Source organism: Ostrinia furnacalis, unplaced genomic scaffold (genome assembly GCF_004193835.3).
Source record: "Ostrinia furnacalis isolate ACB-3 unplaced genomic scaffold, ASM419383v2 OfSCF5489, whole genome shotgun sequence".
NCBI classification, from domain to species: Eukaryota; Metazoa; Arthropoda; class Insecta; order Lepidoptera; family Crambidae; genus Ostrinia; species Ostrinia furnacalis.
Genome location: NW_021135728.1, coordinates 26,156 through 46,730, shown reverse-complemented (window position 1 = coordinate 46,730; position 20,575 = coordinate 26,156). Strand labels below are relative to the sequence as shown.

Sequence of the window (20,575 nt, the reverse complement as noted above, 5' to 3'; positions counted from 1 at the left end):
GTTTGGGCTCGTTCGTTTTGTATTGATGAGTATTTTAATTCTATATAGTAATCGGGGTCTAATGATGGAGCTGGAAGGTAATTCGCAATAAAACGACACAATCGCATCAAGTTTGGGTTTGGTTCAATTTTAATTTCTGTGATGGGTCTGATTGTTAATATGTATAATAAGTTTGTATTTACAAAAAAAAAATGTATTTAAGTATGTTTATATCCGTTTTCTAATGAGCGGACACTGTGAATGTACGTCACGCGGGGTCACGTGACCGTCGGCGGGACTCAATATTTAAGCGAACTTTGAATGCCTATAAAATCATAACTACTGGGTATTTTTGAATGAAATAAAAACTAATGTATTTGTAAATGTAAAAGCTTAACTGTAAGCTAGGTTTCAAGTGATTTTGCATACCTAGTAACATTCTCAATTGATAGAATACAAAACGCAGATTAAAAAAAATCTGTTATCTGTCACTGTCATTACTGTCAAACACAGACGAAAAACGCGAAAACAGTGCATGGGATTAATTTTACTAATGTTTTAATTCATAAAATTATCGATTTCCATTTGATTGATATTGTCTTGTAAATGTGAGATTAGTCTGTATTTTGTGTGTTAATTTTGCCATGAGTGTGTGAAGTTCGCGTCTAAAATGTCGGGCTCGAGTAGCAGCAAGAATCATTCTAAAAAGTCGAGCAGTAGTCGCGATAGAAACAAGTCTATCGCTTCTGAATCTGGTGGTTCCAGCCAGTGCGATACACCACCACTGATTGAGAAGGTATGTTAGCCCAGCTAGTCGTTTTCTCCAGTCTTCGCCCATTGCGATTTGACATGCGCTTGTTCTAAACATAGGTAGCAATGTCTATAAACAAGGCACTATGCTTGGATTTACTATGTAACAATAATCTAAAACAGCGTGTTGTACTTTATAGTATGCCTTTCAATTAAATTCTCTAACATTTCATCTATAAAATAGTATTTGGGTCCCATGGGAAACATTTTTTTTTACATCATGTTGATCTGTAATAAATAATACAAAAAGAAAATATTGTACATTACTGCTTGCAAATTATCTTAGAAAATAACAGCTTAACAATGTTTTAAAGCTTGTATATTTATTCAGCCGTGTGGTGACGGCAGAGTAGAATACATTTGTCACCAACCCCTACTCTTCCCGCGGGTGTCGTAAGAGGCGACTTAGGGACTACACATCAAACAGAGAACGGGCAGCAGCGCTCTCTGACAAACATAAATCTTTTAAACTGCGATCTCCAACCCGTCTGCCAAGCGTGGGGATCATGTCAAAACCCTCTACTATAGTGGTGGAGGCTCATAGTCCAGCAGTGGACTGTAAAGGGCTGTTGATGATGATGATATTTATTCTTGTATTCTTTAGAATAGAAGTGCTAATGTTACTTTGATAATATTCTATGCAGGATGGAAGTACGTCACAAGGCAGATTTGCTGGAGTGGGGCCGGACTCCATTGTGTGCATGGCGGAGCAGATGGCCTGTGAACTCAATCCCGAAGCAGCCACAAATCTTGCCGAAGATGTCAGCTACAAACTGCGACAGACGATTAGCGTATGATATTTTAATGAAAATTCCGCTCAATATTATTATCAAACTCAAATAATTTCATAGCACAAAAAAATTGAGTAACACATTGTACTAGAAGTGAGCAGGATTTTTGACCACATTTTGTAAAGAGCTCAGGAGTACATTAAATATTTAGGAACAGGTTTCTCTTACTTATAGTATCTAGCTAAATATGTTAATGTGGTATCAAATGAAGTTTATTAAATTCATGAAAAATGTTTGCATTTATGTTATAGACAATAGCACTGCACAGTGAGATGTTCAAGAAGACCCGGGTAGACAGCTGGGACGTGAACACGGTGATGAGCCTCACGGACACCAGCCCAGTGGTCGGTACATCTGTCACCCAGTACGTGCCCCTCGGTGATGAGAAGTTGTGCTGCCCAGTTGTATGTAATATTTTAAACTACATATTATTATGTTGAATTTTTTTGACTGACGAATAAATATTGAAATATTGCTGAATGTGCTCCTAAAGACAGGTTGCACAATAGAATGGGGAAAAAAAAAATGCGAAAGTTTGGATGTCTGGATGAATGAACGTCTGGATGTCTGGATGACTGTATGTTTATTACTCTTTCACGCAAAAACTACTGAACGGATTTTGATGAAACTTTACGGTATTATTTTTTATAACCCAGAATAACATATAGGCTATAATTTATGACGATCTGTGACAAATGAAATTTCACGCGGGCGAAGCCGCGGGCGGAAAGCTAGTTTACTATAAATTATCACGGGATTTTGCAACAAAAAACATACAAAACAGATTTTATTGCCGAATTAATCATCTAAAGTCTTTAGCGAATACATGTATTTATTCTTCGTATCATTAATTAATAATAATAATAAGCCTTTTATTTCCAAAACATTTTTACATTTTACATTTGACACTTTCTTCGCTTAAAAAAACATTCACAAAATGTCTAAGATTTCTGTCTATTTATTGTCCTAATTGCTGTTGCTTTAGTCTCTAACGCATGATGTTTTCACCTATAATTAAGTTTGCATTTAACAAGTGTAATTTTTTATAGTTACTTTTGTGAAGCCTCAATGTAACCTTGTTGGTGTTCAAATAAATAAATAAATAAATTTCGGTGTGCCTATTGGCAAAGGCCTCCTCCAACTCCTTCCATTGCCTTTTGTCCTCCGCCACTCTCATCCATAGAGGTCCTGCGGTATCATTAATTACTACGGCCCTTTCAGGATACACTTATAAACGTAACCGAAGCGGCGCTAACGCCGCAAAGCTACGTGTTCTCGACCCTCCCCACCGTGTCTGTCGAGTGGATCACCGACGAGAAAAGTCTGAATAACAATAGCAATATAAGCGTTAGTTTACAAAATTATTACACTAAAGTAGCCAGAGGTGAGTGAAGAAATAAATATTGATCAAGCATCTATGAGATTATAGGGGTATACTAGATTTCTTCTCATGTAATAATTTGTATTCGTCCATTTGCCAATATTTTCTAATTCTTACATTAATCGTGTTTGTTAAAGTTTCAATAAACCGCTTTATTAGTTTTTTACTAAGATTATGAAACTCCGGTCTCAGACCACTCGTAGGTCGTCTCACTTCTAGGGTCTCAAATTTTGAATGGGGGTTCCTTTTAGAATGTGGGTGCTCACTAAACGCCTATTCAAACCTGAGCGATATTCGCTGCCGCTGTGGGTAGAGGTACATACCGCGCGGGTTTCGCTCAGGTATTTAGTATCAAGTATCGCGGCTAGAGCGACCTGCACCCCGATTACGGTAACTTTTAACGTCTACAATCCAGACGCGTTTCTGATTCTGCAATACGATTGGTCAAAACAGCTGACGTACGCTGTTGAACGACCAATCGTATCGCAGAATCGAGAAGCGTGTCTGGATTGTTGACGTTATAAGTTACCGTAATCGGGGCTCTGAGCGATATTCGCTGCCGCTGTGGGTAGAGGTACATACCACGCGGGTTTCGCTCAGGTATTTAGTATCAAGTACCCGCGGTATCAATACCGCTTAGGTCTGAACAGTATTATTACCGCATACCCACTGGGTTTTCTCTGCCGCAGACGGTAGCGAATACCGCTTAGGTCTGAATAGGCCTTTAGACGGGATTTGGTGAAACTCCACCCCTAAGGGCGTAAAACGGAATCCACGCGTACGAAGTAGCGTGCGGCCACTTGTATTAATATAAAATGTCTTTTCTCCCAGCAATATTGAATCTGAAGAAGAAACCGAAAGAAATAGCGGTGGAAGATCTCACAAAGAACACACGAATCGGGCCGATATTCCCAAATCTATTCAACTTGGCGGTGCTGGTTCTCAACGACGATAACCTGAATGCCCTGAACGTGCCGGCGAAGAAACCGCTGCAGTCGAACGTTTTGGACATGGTGGATGCTCTCTGTTCTAACCCGTGCAGCTTAGACACCAATATACAGCAACAGGTAAGTTATCCTAATAATATTATAAATGCGAAAGTTTGGATGTCTGGATGGATGTTATTTTTGGTATTTTTGTGGTAATTTTGTTTAGAACCCAGAATAACATAATACATATGTTATCTGTGGCAAAATAAATTTCACGCGGGTGAAGCCACAGGCAAAAGCTAATTAATGATAATATCGAGGTACCATCTCGCCGTCGATATTTATGTCGAATTCGGTCTAGTCCAGAAGCTTGAAGACATCATCCAGGGCGGTGGTAAACAGTTTCGGAGGAATGTCGTTCGTATCCCTGTCTTACCCCTCGCTGCAACTGGATAGCGAGGGGTAAAACAGGGAGACGTCATATCTCCGAAATTGTATCATGTTTTTTGTGAATATAATTGAGAATCATCATCATCATGGCTGCAGTCTCCTATGGCTGCAGCCATAGGACGTCCACTGCTGAATATAGGCCTCCCCCAATGCTTTCCACGTTGATCGATTGGTAGCGGCCTGCGTCCAGCTCTTCCCTGCTACCTTTATGATGTCGTCGGTCCACCTTGTAGGTGGACGTCCCACGCTGAGTTTTCCGGTACGCGGCCTCCATTCCATAACCTTGCTGCCCCATCGGCCGTCAGTTCTGCGTACTTGTGCCCTGCCCATTGTCACTTCAGCTTGCTAATCCGTCGGGCTATGTCAGCGACTTTAGTTCGTTTACGGATGTCCTCGATAGAGAATACCCAATTATAAAAGGTCGTTTTAGAAAGCTTTGGTAGATTGGAAATGAGCTATCATTAAAGACGCTTACAATTACCCTTTATTTTCAGTTCCAACGGTTATTTCCAGTGATGGTGTCAAATATTTTAGGAAATGGATCGTTATCAGATAAAATGGTTGCAATACTCACAAAAATCACACGTACCTGGCCTTCTTTTATAGCAATAGGTAAGTTGAAACAGTTAATTCCAGTTAGATATTAAGGCTAGAACTGCCAAGTTTCTCCAGCTCGCATGTTCGCTCTTCCTCAAAAAAATTGGGACAGTAAAATCACAGACAAAAATCGTGATCAGAGATTACAACTACGTAAGCATTAACTTGAAGTACAGTCCAAGCTTATTGTAGACCGAAATTCATTGTTGAAATCCAGCCGAAGTCTTTTTTCTCAAAAATATCATATTCAAATAAACTAACGTATTTTTTTTCAGGTAAAAGCATACTCTTTGACTACTTAGCGCAAGGCACTAAAGAGCGACTGACCGCACCCATGATAAAGTGCGTCATTGCTCTAGGAAGGAGGGCGCTTATAGAGTGCCTGGATGACCATCTGCAGCACTTGGATGAGTGGATGCACACGCCTAGGAGGAATCACCTGCTGCCTGACCTTAGGGAGACTATACTCGTAAGTGATTTGTGTTTCGACGTTCACTGATGAGCATAGGCCGTCCTCAATGATTTTAGATTGACTGGTTGGTTAGGGCCTGTATCCAGCGCTTTATTGCAACCTTTAACTTTTTAAATAAATGCATCATAGCTCTATGTCTATGGAAACTTGTAGAATACCTTCAACCCTCTGAAACACCATTGGGAGATTCTTTTTTAGATAGAATCATGCTACCTATTCTTAGAAAAATAATACTTACTTGCGACCCGCACCTTGCTGGAATGCGACCCTCCCTCGCACTCACCCACACATCTCCTGCGTTCGCCACGTGTATACCAGAGCGTTGGTGACGGTCGTGGCCGCCAGGCGCGCACCTGCCCCCTAGACCAGGGTTTCCCAATTTTATTTTGCCAAGGAACCCTAATTGATTATACTTTTCCTAGTGGAACCCCCGTACTACTCCGCCCGCACGCCCTGCCCCTCCCTTGTGCGTAAACAAGTCGGTGCGCGCGAACAACGTCGGTCACGAAACGTGGGATAATATTTTTTACGAAACCCTTGCGGCCTTTCCACGGAACCCCAGGGTTCCGCGGACCACCTTTCGGGAACCGCTGCCCTAGACAAAATGCCAAATGTGACAGTTTTTATATCGAAAGCTGATCGAAAACCCTTTTTTAGAGTTTCAACGGATTCGATCATAAAGTGCCACTTGTCTAGACCCACTGGTATACTTGTTTTACGCAGATGCTTACAATGCCAATAATAATTGAGAAATAATCACCATTTGTTGTTCCAGGACGCATCGACCTGCCTGCTCAGATCTGAGCCCACCACGTACCTAGAAGACTACGTGTCCACCGACTACGCGCTTTATGAAATGCTCGGCGACTCCATCTTACCGCGGCGGACTCTATTCCCTTTACAAAGTAAGTTAACCACCCATTTAATTGAGTTATCCAGTTAATTAAGTTGAACAGGTCGGCCGTAGTAAGGACAATCTGTTCAAGTGGGGATTCTTGGATGGCTCAAACTTGGAGTGCAAGTGTGGTTTTGTTCCACGTTGTGATAGGGATAGAGACATGCGGTTTTTGGTTTTACAAAGGTAATACTGTTATCTTGAGTAAAACGCAGGTTATAAACTTGTGTAGTTCTNGTATTATATTGAGTTGAAATGTCGCGTGACGTCACATTTGAGTAAAAATTCTACTCAAGCGTGGCGTATCGCGTCTAACTAATTCAGCTTGCAACTGATTCAGCTTGCAAGATTCCACCCGAACAAACATTTATGTAATTACCTACATACATCATAAATTGCAAGCTAAATAAAAGCTTGTAATAAAGTCGGGTTTGTTCAAATTTCGAGAACGACTGAACCGATAAAAGCATTAGAAAATTTACGAAAAATAAAATAAAATTTTATCCCGTACAAAATGTTCATGGATTTTGTTATTTTTATTAAATACCTTTACGCCTGAGTTAAATGACACCGACATCAAGGTTCATCAATTTAAGTTTAAAATAATAGGCAGTAATGTATGAAGAAAGAGCTTCTATTCTGTATCTACCTATGCCCGTGTATTTTTGATCGGTGTCAAATCGGAGTTTTTGGTGCGGGGTACGCGGGTGTTGCTCGCGGCGTGAAGGTCAAACGCCCAAGGTCATTGAGGACTCTAATCGCCTTAAAGGTAATGTAACGTCCACTTCGAAACCATGGCCATCTTGAAGGTTTATCTTAAGGGTAGAATAATGTCAGATAATAAAGAATTAAGGCACGTTCTACACGCCCCAGATTTCTTGGAGATAAAGTCCTTACAATTTGCCTTTAAAAGAAATGCCCCCGTTCCGAGTGGGGCAAATAAATCACGTAATAACATCTTTACACCATGCTCCTTTGGAACAAATCTCAGGAATTCCAATTTTTTATCTCGCGCGTCTTAAACAAAAACGGGGCAGGCGTTCCCGGCACAATACATCGCGAAATTAATTAAAAACGAGCCTCTTGGAGCGGCGAAGAAATGATTCAATTTCGGCCTTCGGGTTAAGCCAAGATGGAAAAATATTTTCTCAGACGGCAGCGCCGGGGATATTTTGCCAGGTCGGGAAATCTTTCCGTGTTTGTAGTGCAGCCTTGCAATGCTGTCGAATCGGATTTAGCCGGAATGCAATCGCATTGGACGAAGAGCCTTCTAATTTTCTGTCCGAGATCGGGAAATAACGCTGATGTATCTGCAGCTCTGAGCTGATTTTATTTATTTTACTTAGTTATACACCTGTTACCATTTCTACTCGTATTAAGTAGAGGCAATATAACAACGAGTAGATTATATTTTATTAGGTGATGGATTCGATACGTCAGCATTAGACGTTGACATGCAAGATAACAATGTGTATACTGTATATGGATCAGTTTTGTAACATCCTTAAATTAATTACTTACTCATTAAGTAAATTACCAGGATTACATAAAACGGAATTATTCATAAATCACTGCACACATGGATAGCGGTACAAGGCGAGCAGAAGCCGCTAAGAAGCGTCAGCCCGCCGTCAGATCTTCGGATAAGCGCGACAGAGAGAAATGGACCGGCCCCAGGCGAGACGGTGATAAATAAGGAAAAAACGGACATACAGATAGCCCAGTATGTCACTCGGATTACGCCCGCCGGCCCGTATTTGAATAAGAATTGCCAATAAGGAGGAGCCCGCTTAAAGCGATCTCCCAAAACGTCCTGCTCGCCTGGTATCGATCAGTGCTCAGACTCTTGACGACAGGCAAAACGGGGGTTTTGTTTATCGGGTGTCGAGGTTAGTTTATTTAAACAAAATTCCAATCAAAGTTTCATCAGATTCGGAAGATTTGGATTGAATTTGCGCTGTATTCTCGAAGTTACGCGCGTATTTTATCAATTACAAAAGACGAGCAATTAACAAATTCTTGTCTTCGAAACTTATTGTTTATGAACGAAGAAGAATCGGCGTTTACGTCTGTTCATAATTTCGTTTGGAATTTCGTTTATGAGAATCATGTCAAGATAAAATATAATCTTGTTCTTGCTTCTTAATCATGCAATGGAATGCTGAATGCGAAATTTAAAACATTACGTGAGCTATCAGTTTTATTTGAGGCTTATTTTTTTAAATAGGGATTTTAAAATCTAACTATACAACATACTTTGAAGCAAATAAAGACGTTCTTATTCTTATCTTATGTAATACTACGAATACCAAGCTCATTCTGTGTAAGTTTAGTTCTATCATGCTAACGTACCTACTCGTACCTTGTTAAAAAAATATGAATACATTCTAAATGGAAGCTGAATAGAGAGCTATAAAATCTCATTTAGTACTGCACTAACCTATGCAAGACAACGTATGAGCTTAAAGAGTTATTAGCGGAGTTGGCAACCATACTATGGAGCGGCAATAACTACATAAGTCGCTGCATACTTCTTGGCTATGACTAGGAATAGGCTGAAATCACTAATTTCTTTTGTTAGCTTCATTTTAAGCCAATTTTCAAATGTGCAGGCTCCTCAAAGTATCACACCCAGCCATTGTCACTAGGTACTCAATTGTCATACTAAGACTGAATTACACCTTATTTTAATAGTAACTATAACCATAACGGGTGTTTTTTGTATAGAGTTTGACAGACTTGAGACCTTTGTTAAAAAAATAAGAAGGTGCATCCCAGCCTTAGGTTTCAATTCGATAAAGTAACAAAGGCCCCAGTGAAACAATCACGAAATTATATTTATAACAAAACAATATTACAATATCTACAGGCTGTTTCCTTGCAAAATATTGAAAACAACCCATCAGAAAAAAGGCTTTAAAATCCGTTTCAGAAGGTAAATTATGATTAAGTGATTGCAAATAAGAAATTTTTTGAAAGGGTTTTTCTGATGTAGGTATTTTTATCCCAATCAAAATGAGCACAGATTAAAACGCGGTTTAACCCGAAAGACAAAAGAGTAAATAATAAAATCCCCTACATTATTCAAATAGGAGTCGGGCTTAATTAAATCATACCTAATGGAACGTCTGGCTGAGTTAAATGTTTTTCTGTTTCTTTAAATTGACGCTCGTTTTATAATGGTTTTAATGTAAGAGGATTAAGTATTTATGTTGGAAGGGTGGAGTTCAGGTGTGTTAATATCAGACACAAAGTTCTAAATAGGTATAGGCAAATTAAATGACAGAATTTCACGACTGTATGTATATCTTAGCTAATGAAAGTTGATGTTTTTACAATTACCGAATTATTACCCTCTTTTCACTAATTTAGTGATGCAGAAACTACAGTGTTCAGAATACAAGAGAAGTTAATTCCATATTCTACAGCCAACGGTTGGTTATGTCAATCCTCAACGGAATAAAAAAACCCGTAAAAATTTTAACTTTCTGGCACCGACACGGTTCATTTGAATAATGCACCAAAAAGCGAGAAATTGAACATTTTTATCGGGGGAAATATTAAAAATTCCTCGCAGCTACCAGGCGAGCATAAATATTGGAAGGCAGCGTTTGTACACCCGCCACTAAATAATAAATCGCCCGCGCAAAGGCTCTATTAGGGGGCTGAAACATGGCCGCTGCGCGAAAACATTAAATTATGGACGAGCATAACATTAGCAAACGATAAAACTTCGCTTTTGATAAAATATGTCATAGAGAAATTGTCTATTACTGATTAATTTATGGATTGCATCTGATCTAGTGCTTTTTATTCCGCGGTATGCAACTTATTTAAGATTCTTATGCGCGTTTTCACCATCAATCCCTAATTTTTAAGTGACCCCTATGACAACAAAATTTCTGTTATTTGTTACCATAGGGGACACTTAAAAATTAGAGATTGATGGTGAAAACGGGCATTAAACCTCCAAAATTATTACATTTGAATGCTAAAATATGTGTTTGCTTACTTTGAAGAGAATAGAACTAGGACTAAAATTATACTATTACTCAACTCGACTGGCCAGCGTGGAGAGTATAAAGTTGCCTATACAGGGTGTTAGGTAAATGGGTATATGAGCCGACACTAGCCCAGGTTAACATGGGCATATAAATGGTATGGTGAAGTCAGAAATTTGATATCATCATTTTATTTTTTTAATTTTCATACAAAATTAATTTTATAAAATCCGATTTGTATGAAAATTAAAATAATTAAAATGAAGATATCAATTTCCTGACTTCACCATACCATTTATATACCCATGTTAACATGGGCTAGTGTCGGCTCATATACCCATTTACCTAACACCCTGTTTTCTCTCCACGCTGGCCAGTCGAGTTGAGCCATAGTATAATAATTACTGGTCAAACTAACATTTGCCCCGAAGCATTTAAGCCCGCGACCGCCAGTGGCATTGTAGGCCTGTGAAGCAACCAAACGAATAGCGAATGCCGGCTCTATCGCCGTGTTCGCCGCGAATGCCAATGAGCGCGAATTTCACAACAAGCGCGAACTTTTCCAACGCCCGGAAGTCGTGAGCTCGTGCAGGGTTGACAATCGGTTTTAAAAAATCTAATTTAAGTAATCATTCGATTTTTTTTGCCACTATCAAATACTTGTTAAAGTATGTGTGCTACAGATGTATAAATAATATTGTCGTGCAATAGGTATGTGCCATAAAAAAAATGTCTTAAGTACATGACTTATGAAAACTGTAATTCTAATCGTTTTGCTTTCATAGTAATTAAAGAAAAGCTCTAAATTATAATTTTCAAAATAGGTAAATCTAAAAGTGACAACCCTAAACCGCATTTCTTGTCCCCGTTCATAACAAGGCGAAGTTTCCAAGATTGAATTCACAACAGAAGATGGAATTTAAATTACAGAGACACCGCCCGGATCGGCTGGCGCGAGCGACCGCTGGAGTCGGCCGTCGAAATATGTGCAGGTGTCTTATGGTGTTAGAGACATGCTTAGATTTTTGTATCTTTGCAGGAATTGTAAATACATTTATGTATATTAAAGACTAGCTTTCCGCCCGCGGCTCCGCCTGTGTGGAATTTTGTCTGTCACAGAAAAACAATATCGCGCGCGTATTTGCTCACCGTTTAGACCTACCCTAGACTACGACAAACATTTTAAAACCAAAATCAGCTCAATCGGCCCAGCCGTTCTCGAGTTTTAATCAGACTAACGAACATCAATTCATTTTTATTTAAGTATATATATTATAAGTGGGTATTTTCAGCAGAGTTACTGTTGTAAAAGTTACGACGTGCATCGACGTAGTGTGGAAAAACGAAACACAATCAGTGGGTCGATCGTTCGTCTTCGTTTCAGCCAAATGACGTTAACTGCCTCCCCCAAGGAGTTCTAAAAATACCGGCCCTGCGCAGGCCTCATCCAGGCACCTCCCGCGACATTCACTAGATCGTCTGTCCACCTAATCAGTAAGTATCAATCAATCAAATACTTCTATTTTTTACTATCTGTAAACAGGCAAAGTTGACATCTATCTATATACTAGCTGACCCGGCGAACTTTGTTCCGCCTTAATGGCAATAAATAAGCAGACTTTTTTTTAATTTCCAACGGCTTAAAAAGTATCCTATGTAACACGACTTTCTTTTATATCTATATATATATAAAAGAAAGTCGTGTTAGTTACTCCACTTATAACTCAAGAACGGCTGAACCGATTTAGCTCAAAATTGTCAGGGAGGTAGTTTAGAGCCAGGAGAAGGACATAGGATACTTTTTATCCCGTTCGAAATAAAAAAAAGTCTGCTTATTTATTGCCATTAAGGCGGAACAAAGTTCGCCGGGTCAGCTAGTTATTCTTAAAGGAAACCATACAATCAATGCACGGCTGAAACTGTCGCAGATTTACCGTAACTTTCGTAACGGTCGTAAACTTTGTTTTATTGGCCGTTAAGATCTCCATCGCCGAACTTTCATCCCGTCAAATACATACGGAAACAAAAACTATATTACCTACTTATTTTTTATTTGTTTGGCACTATAATAAAGTTTTAGGTTTTTTTGAGGTAAAGGCAGTTCTCACTAGTCGAAAACTTTGAAAATGACTAACGTATCAGTTTTCTCTTTAACGAAAACTTAATATGTATGGTTGGTTAGTTAGCCAATACCATGTATAGCAATTAGTGCAGGTGGACAGTGGATAGTTGGATACCCATGCCAGATCAGACACATGTATAAAACAAACAGCGACAAATATGAATAAGCTCATCAATGGGATTTGTTTTATACATAATGAACCGCTATTGTTCTTAACAATACTAAGTTGATTACGCCAGTGAAAGGCAAGAATATTTTGCAATATACTTGTGACGTATATTTGTTAACACTGTTATAGTAATCTCTTTTACATTAACGTAACAACGGGGGCGTAGCTCAGATGGTAGAGCGCTCGCTTAGCATGCGAGAGGTACCGGGATCGATACCCGGCGCCTCCAAAACTTTTTTGTGACTTTATTTTTTATCCCTATTGAGTATTTTACTAAAAAGACAAAAAATAACACTAAAGGGCATCTAGCCGTTTGCCATTGTTACCAGGCGATCATAAAATAGCAAGAAGAAACTATGCGCCTACACAAAAAACAAGCGACCGTTTTAATAAGGAGGTAAAAAGGGTTAAACGCATTCTCACGGGTACCAGGGATACATAAATGTTTAAGGGATGTAACAGATGACTTGGGAACCAAACAGCTGTTCAATAAAGGTACAAAGGATTTTTTTGTTTCTTTTTCAAAGTAGGATCAGATCAGTAACAGTTAAAAATATGCAGTTACAAGTGGACTTTAAAAAAAGCTTTTGTCAACTTCCAGCTCAACCTTCAGGCGATGTAAATAACAATGCAAAAACACACCAATTGTTGAAACAAAATAAGCTTATTGTGTTTGTTTATTGTATAGGCGGTCTTTCACCGACGTTATCGAAATGAATTCGGGTCAGTTGGCGTAAAGCGCCTTGAAGGCTACGTAAGACATTGAATGAAAAAAATATAACAACATTCATTACTATCATCACAAGGGGGCGTAGCTCAGATGGTAGAGCGCTCGCTTAGCATGCGAGAGGTACCGGGATCGATACCCGGCGCCTCCAGATTTTTTTGGAAACAATAGGGTACATATTTCTTATTGTGATATGTTTTTTGTAGTTTTACTTATTTATTTCAAAAATGCTTATAAAGAGAAGCACCTTTGCAATACATAAAGTTAATAACTATCTCATCCCACCCATTTCCCCGAAAAAAGGGTTGTATCATTATTCTCTTCGGTACTAGGAAATAATAACATTGGAAGAATTGGACAAGTGCGCGCGCGGGGTTCTTAGAACAGAAATCCTAAGGGTTGACGTATTCTCACAAGTACTAAGGCAACATAAATGAGGGGCTGTGAAAGGGGAATTCTTCAGTTGAAAATATGAAGACTTCTTTTTTAATTTTAATAAGATTTCTATTGGGACTCATGGTGTATGCAATCGTAGAGCCTTTGAGTGAAAGGCGAACTGGATTTAATAACGCAGGCCGTCCTCGCCCCAGGCTGTGCGACTTGAATTTAATAAATACATTCTGTTACAATGGCGCAGTTTGATTCGCAAAGTATTTCAACGGGGGCGTAGCTCAGATGGTAGAGCGCTCGCTTAGCATGCGAGAGGTACCGGGATCGATACCCGGCGCCTCCAAAACATTTTTTATGAACGCCTATTTTTATAAAACCCCAAAGGGATCACTTTATTTATATGATGATTTTCAGTATTTGACATTTTGTGCGATAAGTGAGGATGATGGCCATCCATTAGTCTATCATCTCCTTAAGTTTAGCATGATCTCTGTATAATCTAACTACACAAAAAGAAATTATTCTTAGGACTAACTACGAGTAGTGACTTATTGAATTGTTGAAATTATTGTAAGCTTGTGAACCTGTAATCCATTTTTGACTAATTCATAGTTGAGCATTAAATCTGTGATGAGTGACTGCCATTTTGGTTAAATTAAACAAGCACCATCTTACTTTAACTTTGAAAAACGTCAAAAATCTGTCAAACTCCATACAAAATACCGGTTATTGTGACAGTTACCGTCAAAGGTGGTGCAATTCAGCCTAAATAAGGATTTTGGACTACTTTTTTATTTTCTAATCTAAAAATGATAATATTATTATAGTAATACTCACAGAGCCCTTCCGTCCGGGGAAGCTGAAGAACACGTCGGGTCCGTTCCGGTGCGGCATCTGACGCAGCACGTTCAGCAGCTTGGCTGAGTGCCGCGGCTGCAACAGACAGCATCCATTAAGAAGAAAGAATAAAATAAATAATGTTTATTAGGTACCATGAAAAAATAAGAAAATAAGCAACCAGAACCAAATAGACTAAGAGCTAGTGAACGCCAGACCTACGTCATTTTATAAAAGCTGAAAGTTTGTCAGCGTATGCTCCCTATATAGGTTAGAATGTTGGTGAATCATGAAGTTTCGGTCATCGTGGCGTTTTGGGCAATGATAAGAAGTTATTTCCACATCAGCCAGATAGTTTTGACAGTTCCAACTCCTTGCCAGACAGTTTTTTTAGGATAGCTTCCAAAGCCACGATGACTTCATGATTCACCAACATTCTAACCTATATTGGGAGCATACGCTGACAAACTTTCAGCTTTTATAAAATGACGTAGGTCTGGCGTTCACCAGCTCTTAGTCTAAAACCTAACTACCGCACTGAGTTTCTTGCACTGCATCAGCCCTGGCACATATATTACTGTCGCAAAGCAGTGGTAGGGTTGGGACGTGTAAAAATGCTCTTTGGGAGCCTACTTGCAAAACTAAACGATTTTTTTTTATCCACAACGAGGAAGCTCTTGGCCTGTATCTCACCTGATGGTAAGTGACGATCAGGCCGAAGGTGGAACCGAGCTTCACACGGAATCCTCAACCACGGAGGAACTGGCTATCTTACCTCTAACTGCCGGAACACAACAATGCTGTTAACATTGTTGTTATGGCGACAGACTTAGGTAAGATGGTGGTAGCTAGCCAGGCGGACTTAGAACAAGTTCTACCACCAACCAAACCGAACAGAAAAGTCTGCCCCCTCTGGGAATCGACCCCGGGACCTCTGCGTCTGAAGCAGGTGGTCTTACACTAGACCACAGAGGCGGTTAAGGATTTGTTTTTACGGATTGATTTTTTTATTATTTTTGCACCAAATTAAGGCTGGACCGGTCGTTGTGGGAATCATTGGGGAAGGCCTTTGTTCAGCAGTGGATGTCCTTTGGCCGAAACGAAGGATGAGTATAGAACTATGCAACTACCTTAAATAATATCTCTCATTTTGTTGGATTCGTTTCCGTTAGTTAAAATATTGAAAAAGGAGAAAAAATTGGATTAGAACTCCGCCATATTCCACAATGGACATTCACGTCACGCACACTTACGGTTTCTCCCTTTGTATAATATTTTACACGACATTGAAAGTGTGCAGGATCAGGTAGTACAGGGCAAAATTATCGATGTATTTTCAGGGGTCAATATTTCTTAGAATACAGTTAAAACCTTCATATTCTAGGCATTTATTGTTGCCTACTGCTTGCCAAAATGTCTACTTTTAAAATTTATACATAAATGAAGTGAATGCCAACAATTGCTTAGTACGCCATTAAAAAGTACCCGAATTCACCCTTTCCAGCCATTCACATAACTAAGGAAACATAAATAGAAAGAGCCGGCAAGGCATTCGCGAGCAATGCAACAACAACGCGACGGAATTACTGCGAAAATCTTTAGGCACTTACAATGCAAACACCAGCAAGAAAAACGAAACATTTTAGACTTTATTTAATCAAACTATTTACTGTGCCATAAGGTTTATCCTATTTTTTACATAATAAGTTCTCAAATTCAGGACACACAACATACGAGTTTAGGATGTTTACTCTTTATCATTCCGTGCTCGCAAACCGTCTAAAATGATCCCCAACTGGGGAATTAAGCTAAAAAGCATTTCTCGAATTCCATCTGCCGCCCCCGCTTTAATCGCCAGGCTACCAGGGCCGCACGAACTCGAGGAGGTGGCGAGTGGCGCCGGCCACGACAACGCGGCCGAATGCACGAGTCGCGGCTGCCCTACAATTAGGCCGTCCGTAAACGCTGCCCGAATTTGTGCGGGCGGTAATCAGCCGGCTAACGCCGCGAGTACCGAGAACGACTACTCCGTGTTTATGTTTGCCTGGGAATTGGGAACGGTTGTTCTCTTTTTTAGTCCTTTTATATCCCATCGGAGGCTATTTCGGGGCACAAAGGAAATAGCGACTTTTATTTATTTACGCTATCCGCCTCATTGATCAACGGAGAGGCATTTTACAAATAAAAGGTCGTTATATTTTCGCGTCCATTAGCGACTCGTATTACAATTGAAATGTTAAATTCAATATCCTGTCTGTATATTTAATTACTAAGAGTTTTTTAATAAAGATAATGAAGTTGGATTTTAAAAATAAAACGAGATAGAAGCTCTTGAATAAAGCTAAAGTAAACTTGGTTTGATGTTATTTCTTAATTAACCCTTAACCACTGACGTACGTACGTGGTACGTCGGTCAAACGGTTTTTCGTTCAAAACTTCATTGTGTGCGGGAATTTTTGCGTGTCCTTTTTGGTAGTTTCCTAGTGGCCAGAGATGCGTGTGCGACGGGAAAAAATAGATGGGTAGCACGTCCCTAAGTAGGAGAGCTAGACCACCCGACGTATGTGGTACGTAACGTCAGTGTTAGTGTAACTTTTTCAACATCGCTTTTGTATGTTGGTCCATAGATAAAATTAATTGTTAGCAGTCTAAGTTATTTACTTGGCCGTCTATATATAAAAAACCTTATTTACGTCAAAAATTATTACAAATGACGAAGAAATTAGCAAAAAATCCGGTGGATGAAAATTTTTATATTAGTTGCGGTTTTGGAAGACAATCATCATGATGGTGAAGGAGCTTTAGTTCGTGGCTTTGGATTTGACTACTTTTGAAGATTTTATACCATATTTTCAAATTTCCTTGCTAGTTTGAAGCACGGCAAACTGGTGACCAGGTCATCAAACAAAGAAAGACTATAGAAAATAGCCTTCCTAAATGAACTGTATTAAAAAGTGACTTAATTTGTGAATTATTGCTATTGTGATTTTTTCCTGATTAAAACTGTTATTAATCTTTAATATGGCCAAAATAGAAGTTCCTAGTGTTATCGAATATTTTTGTGTTGATTTTTAAAAAATGCCTGTCTAACTTTTATTACATCTTGAGGATTTCACCAATATCATACTATTCTATTAATGTTACTATGTTTTTTTTTTCTATCTCTGTTTAATATAAATATGTGGAAATAATTTTAATTCAAATTTCACCAAAGTTACTCTCTTTTGATACATCAGGAGGTCTTCAAAGTTCCGTACGTATGCCGTACGTACGTCAGTGTTAGTGTAACAAAATGACACGTCAGTGGTTAAGGGTTAATTACCTAATGAGACGTCTCTTGCCGAAGTTTTTCTGGGATTTCTTTTCGTTACTACGTGTTCTTTATTGCTGAAGATTTAAGCTCTTAAATAAGATCTTAGTTACAAAAAAGAAACTAAAGATTCAGCGTTGAAATATAACGATTACTTATGTCTTTATTACCATGTCAAATTTAGATAAACCTATTGTTTTTAGTTGCCACCTCACTACAGAAGTAACGGAACTAATTCACCTCACGTTCCCACCACTGCGACTCCAGTGTAGCCAGGATCTATAGCTTGACCACCAACACTCAACCAGTGAAGGTCAAGTTTGTCCCGGGGGAAAGTTAACTGTTGCCTAAAGATGTAAATAGAAGGGGTCTGACGCAAAATGTTCACTTCGAAAAATGCGCACTTCTTAATACCAATATTATAGAAACAAACTTTTCAGCCCTTAGATTTGTATAGAAAAGTGCGTATATTGCGCCGTGCTCATTTTGCGAAGTGCACATTCTGCGTGAGACCCCGTAGAAAGGGTTTAGTAGAAGGAGTAGCTCACCCATTTCCCGTTGACGGCCTTCATGGCGCTGAACAGCTGCTTCAGCTCCTTGACCGTGACGCTGTAGCTGGCCAGCACTCCCAGCATCTCGATCAGGAGGTCTGCAACAAGAATAACATGTGTTCAGTGAAAATAATCCCTAGGAAGACGTGTCGTGGACCGACGACCTCATAAAGGTAGCAGGAAGGCGATAGATGCAAGCCGCTACCAACCGGGCGATGTGGAAATCATTGGGAGAGGCCTATGTTCAGCAATGAGTAGTGGCTGAAATGATGATGATGATAATAATGAAAAAAAAAGTCTTGTACACCCGACCCCATAATTTAATTTAGTTGTAAAATATCTACATAAGAAGGCACAGTGAGTAACTTGATGTGTTGTTGTCGATAAAATTAACCTTAGATAATGTTTAAAATTTTACATTACACTGTAACCTATACATTCTTGTTTGTTCGTTTTAACCAAAAAGCCCTCTTTTTACCCGACTGCGCCAGAAGGAGGTTTATGTTTTTTGGGGAAAATTTAGATCCTTGCGGGATTGTCCAGTAATGGACGTCGTCTAGTTGAACCGCATTATTAAAAAAAAAATTCGTCCGATCATTTGTTTTTCTTAGCTTTTTCCTTTTACTCTTAAAAATCATTCAGACAACTTTAAGTAGACTGGATATAAGACTTCCAAAACAATTGAACCAATTAATTATTAAAACAAACTCATTAAGATCCGAAGCCCGATAAAACTATGAAGTCCGATGATTTAATTAAAGTGGAAACCAATTACGTTGTAAACCCTACCCTGATTGTTTTTCTTGAATTAATAAGTTTGTTTTGTATGTTTAATTAAATTATTGTTGTAACTTTATTTGTTTAAAGAAAGTAAGCACGAAGAATTTAAATGTTCACAAAGTCAAATACAGGACAATTTTGATAGAAACATACATACAATATAGATAACACTATAATCCGGGCCTTTTCAAGGCGAGAGTGAATAGGCACTTGCAGGGCAGAATGTACCATCCTAGACTGCATCTCACTTAACACCAGGTGCAATTGTGGTCAAATACCTGTCTTGTCTTGCATAAAAAAAATTGCTGTTGGTTGTGTTCGTTTTAGCCACATGACGTCCACAGTTGAACAAAGGCCTACCTCAAGGATTTCCACAACGAATGGTCCTGCGCTGCCCGCATCCAGGTGCTTAACCGACTTAAAAAGGAGGAGGTTCTCAATCTAATCTAAATCTAAATATATAACTCAAAGGTTGACTGACTGACTGACTGACATAGTGATCTATCAACGCAAAGCCCAAACCGCTGGACGGATCGGGCTGAAATTTGACATGCAGGTAGATGTTATGAAATAGGCATCCGCTAAGGATTTTACAAAACTCCACCCCTAAGGGGGTAAAACGGGATTCACGCGTACGAAGCTGCGTGCGGCCGCTAGTTCGACTATAAGTTTTTTTCTTTTATTGAATCGTCATCATAATGACATTAAGCTCTCATACATTACATGTGACAGTTAAATTGATATCTCTCTCAAGTTTCATCGCATAACAAGAAGCCGCGGGCATCGAACATGCTTGGTTCGATGCCCGCGGCTAATTATCGCCCCGAATTAATTACCAACGAAGCGATCCGCCTGTCATTGATGCGAGATAATGGATTCTGACGAAATGATATCAATAGCATGGTGGCTTCCAGGTACCTGGAAATTGTTTTATTATTGTTTGTTTATCGAAAAAATATATATTTTCCGGTAACAGTATACCGATCCTGCTCTGCACACTTCTCGAAACTTTTACCAGATCGTCGATCCACCGGCTGTAAGAATAATAAGGCTACCTTACAGGCGGTCTACAATACGTTCTTGTACAGTCAACAGTACATCAACAAGACTGTAATTTTTGGTTGCAAAACCGCTCTTATTTCATCAGTATAATGAAAGATTGGATCTCAAACTCAGAAATGAAACGACGACTGGTGTGATTTTCTTGGATTTATTTCCGTCTTCGCACGATTATTACAATAATGTCCGTTCCGCTCAGCAGCTCGATGGCAACTATGGCAAGTGAATCTGTGCTACCTTTTTAAATGTAATAATTCACAGGCAAAGGAATAAAGTCACAGGTAATATACTAGTTCCAAAATAACAGTATCAGATACTCGTCACT

At 39.2% G+C, this 20,575-nt stretch overlaps 2 protein-coding genes and 3 non-coding genes across 5 annotated transcripts; 4 read left to right on the top strand and 1 right to left on the bottom strand.

Annotated features, from left to right (window-relative positions):
- Nucleotides 1-480: 480 nt before the first annotated feature.
- Nucleotides 481-6,352, top strand: LOC114361280 (uncharacterized). The gene is made up of 8 exons (XM_028316283.1): nt 481-775; nt 1,434-1,580; nt 1,832-1,984; nt 2,802-2,964; nt 3,793-4,028; nt 4,835-4,952; nt 5,213-5,406; nt 6,185-6,352. The coding sequence occupies exons 1-8, from the start codon at nt 650-652 to the stop codon at nt 6,350-6,352; spliced, it is 1,305 nt and encodes a 434-aa protein (XP_028172084.1). The 5' UTR covers nt 481-649.
- A 4,877-nt stretch (nt 6,353-11,229) lies between these two features.
- Nucleotides 11,230-18,510, bottom strand: LOC114361265 (neurobeachin-like). The gene is made up of 3 exons (XM_028316267.1): nt 18,409-18,510; nt 14,551-14,646; nt 11,230-11,301 (listed from the first exon to the last, which is right to left on the bottom strand). Exons 1-3 carry the CDS (start codon nt 18,493-18,495, stop codon nt 11,230-11,232), a joined length of 255 nt encoding a protein of 84 aa, XP_028172068.1. The 5' UTR covers nt 18,496-18,510.
- TRNAA-AGC (transfer RNA alanine (anticodon AGC)) lies at nt 12,753-12,825 on the top strand. Its single transcript has one exon. It is a non-coding gene; the product is annotated as a tRNA-Ala (tRNA).
- On the top strand, nt 13,402-13,474 carry TRNAA-AGC (transfer RNA alanine (anticodon AGC)). The gene has a single exon. It is a non-coding gene; the product is annotated as a tRNA-Ala (tRNA).
- Nucleotides 13,984-14,056, top strand: TRNAA-AGC (transfer RNA alanine (anticodon AGC)). The gene has a single exon. It is a non-coding gene; the product is annotated as a tRNA-Ala (tRNA).
- Nucleotides 18,511-20,575: the final 2,065 nt, after the last annotated feature.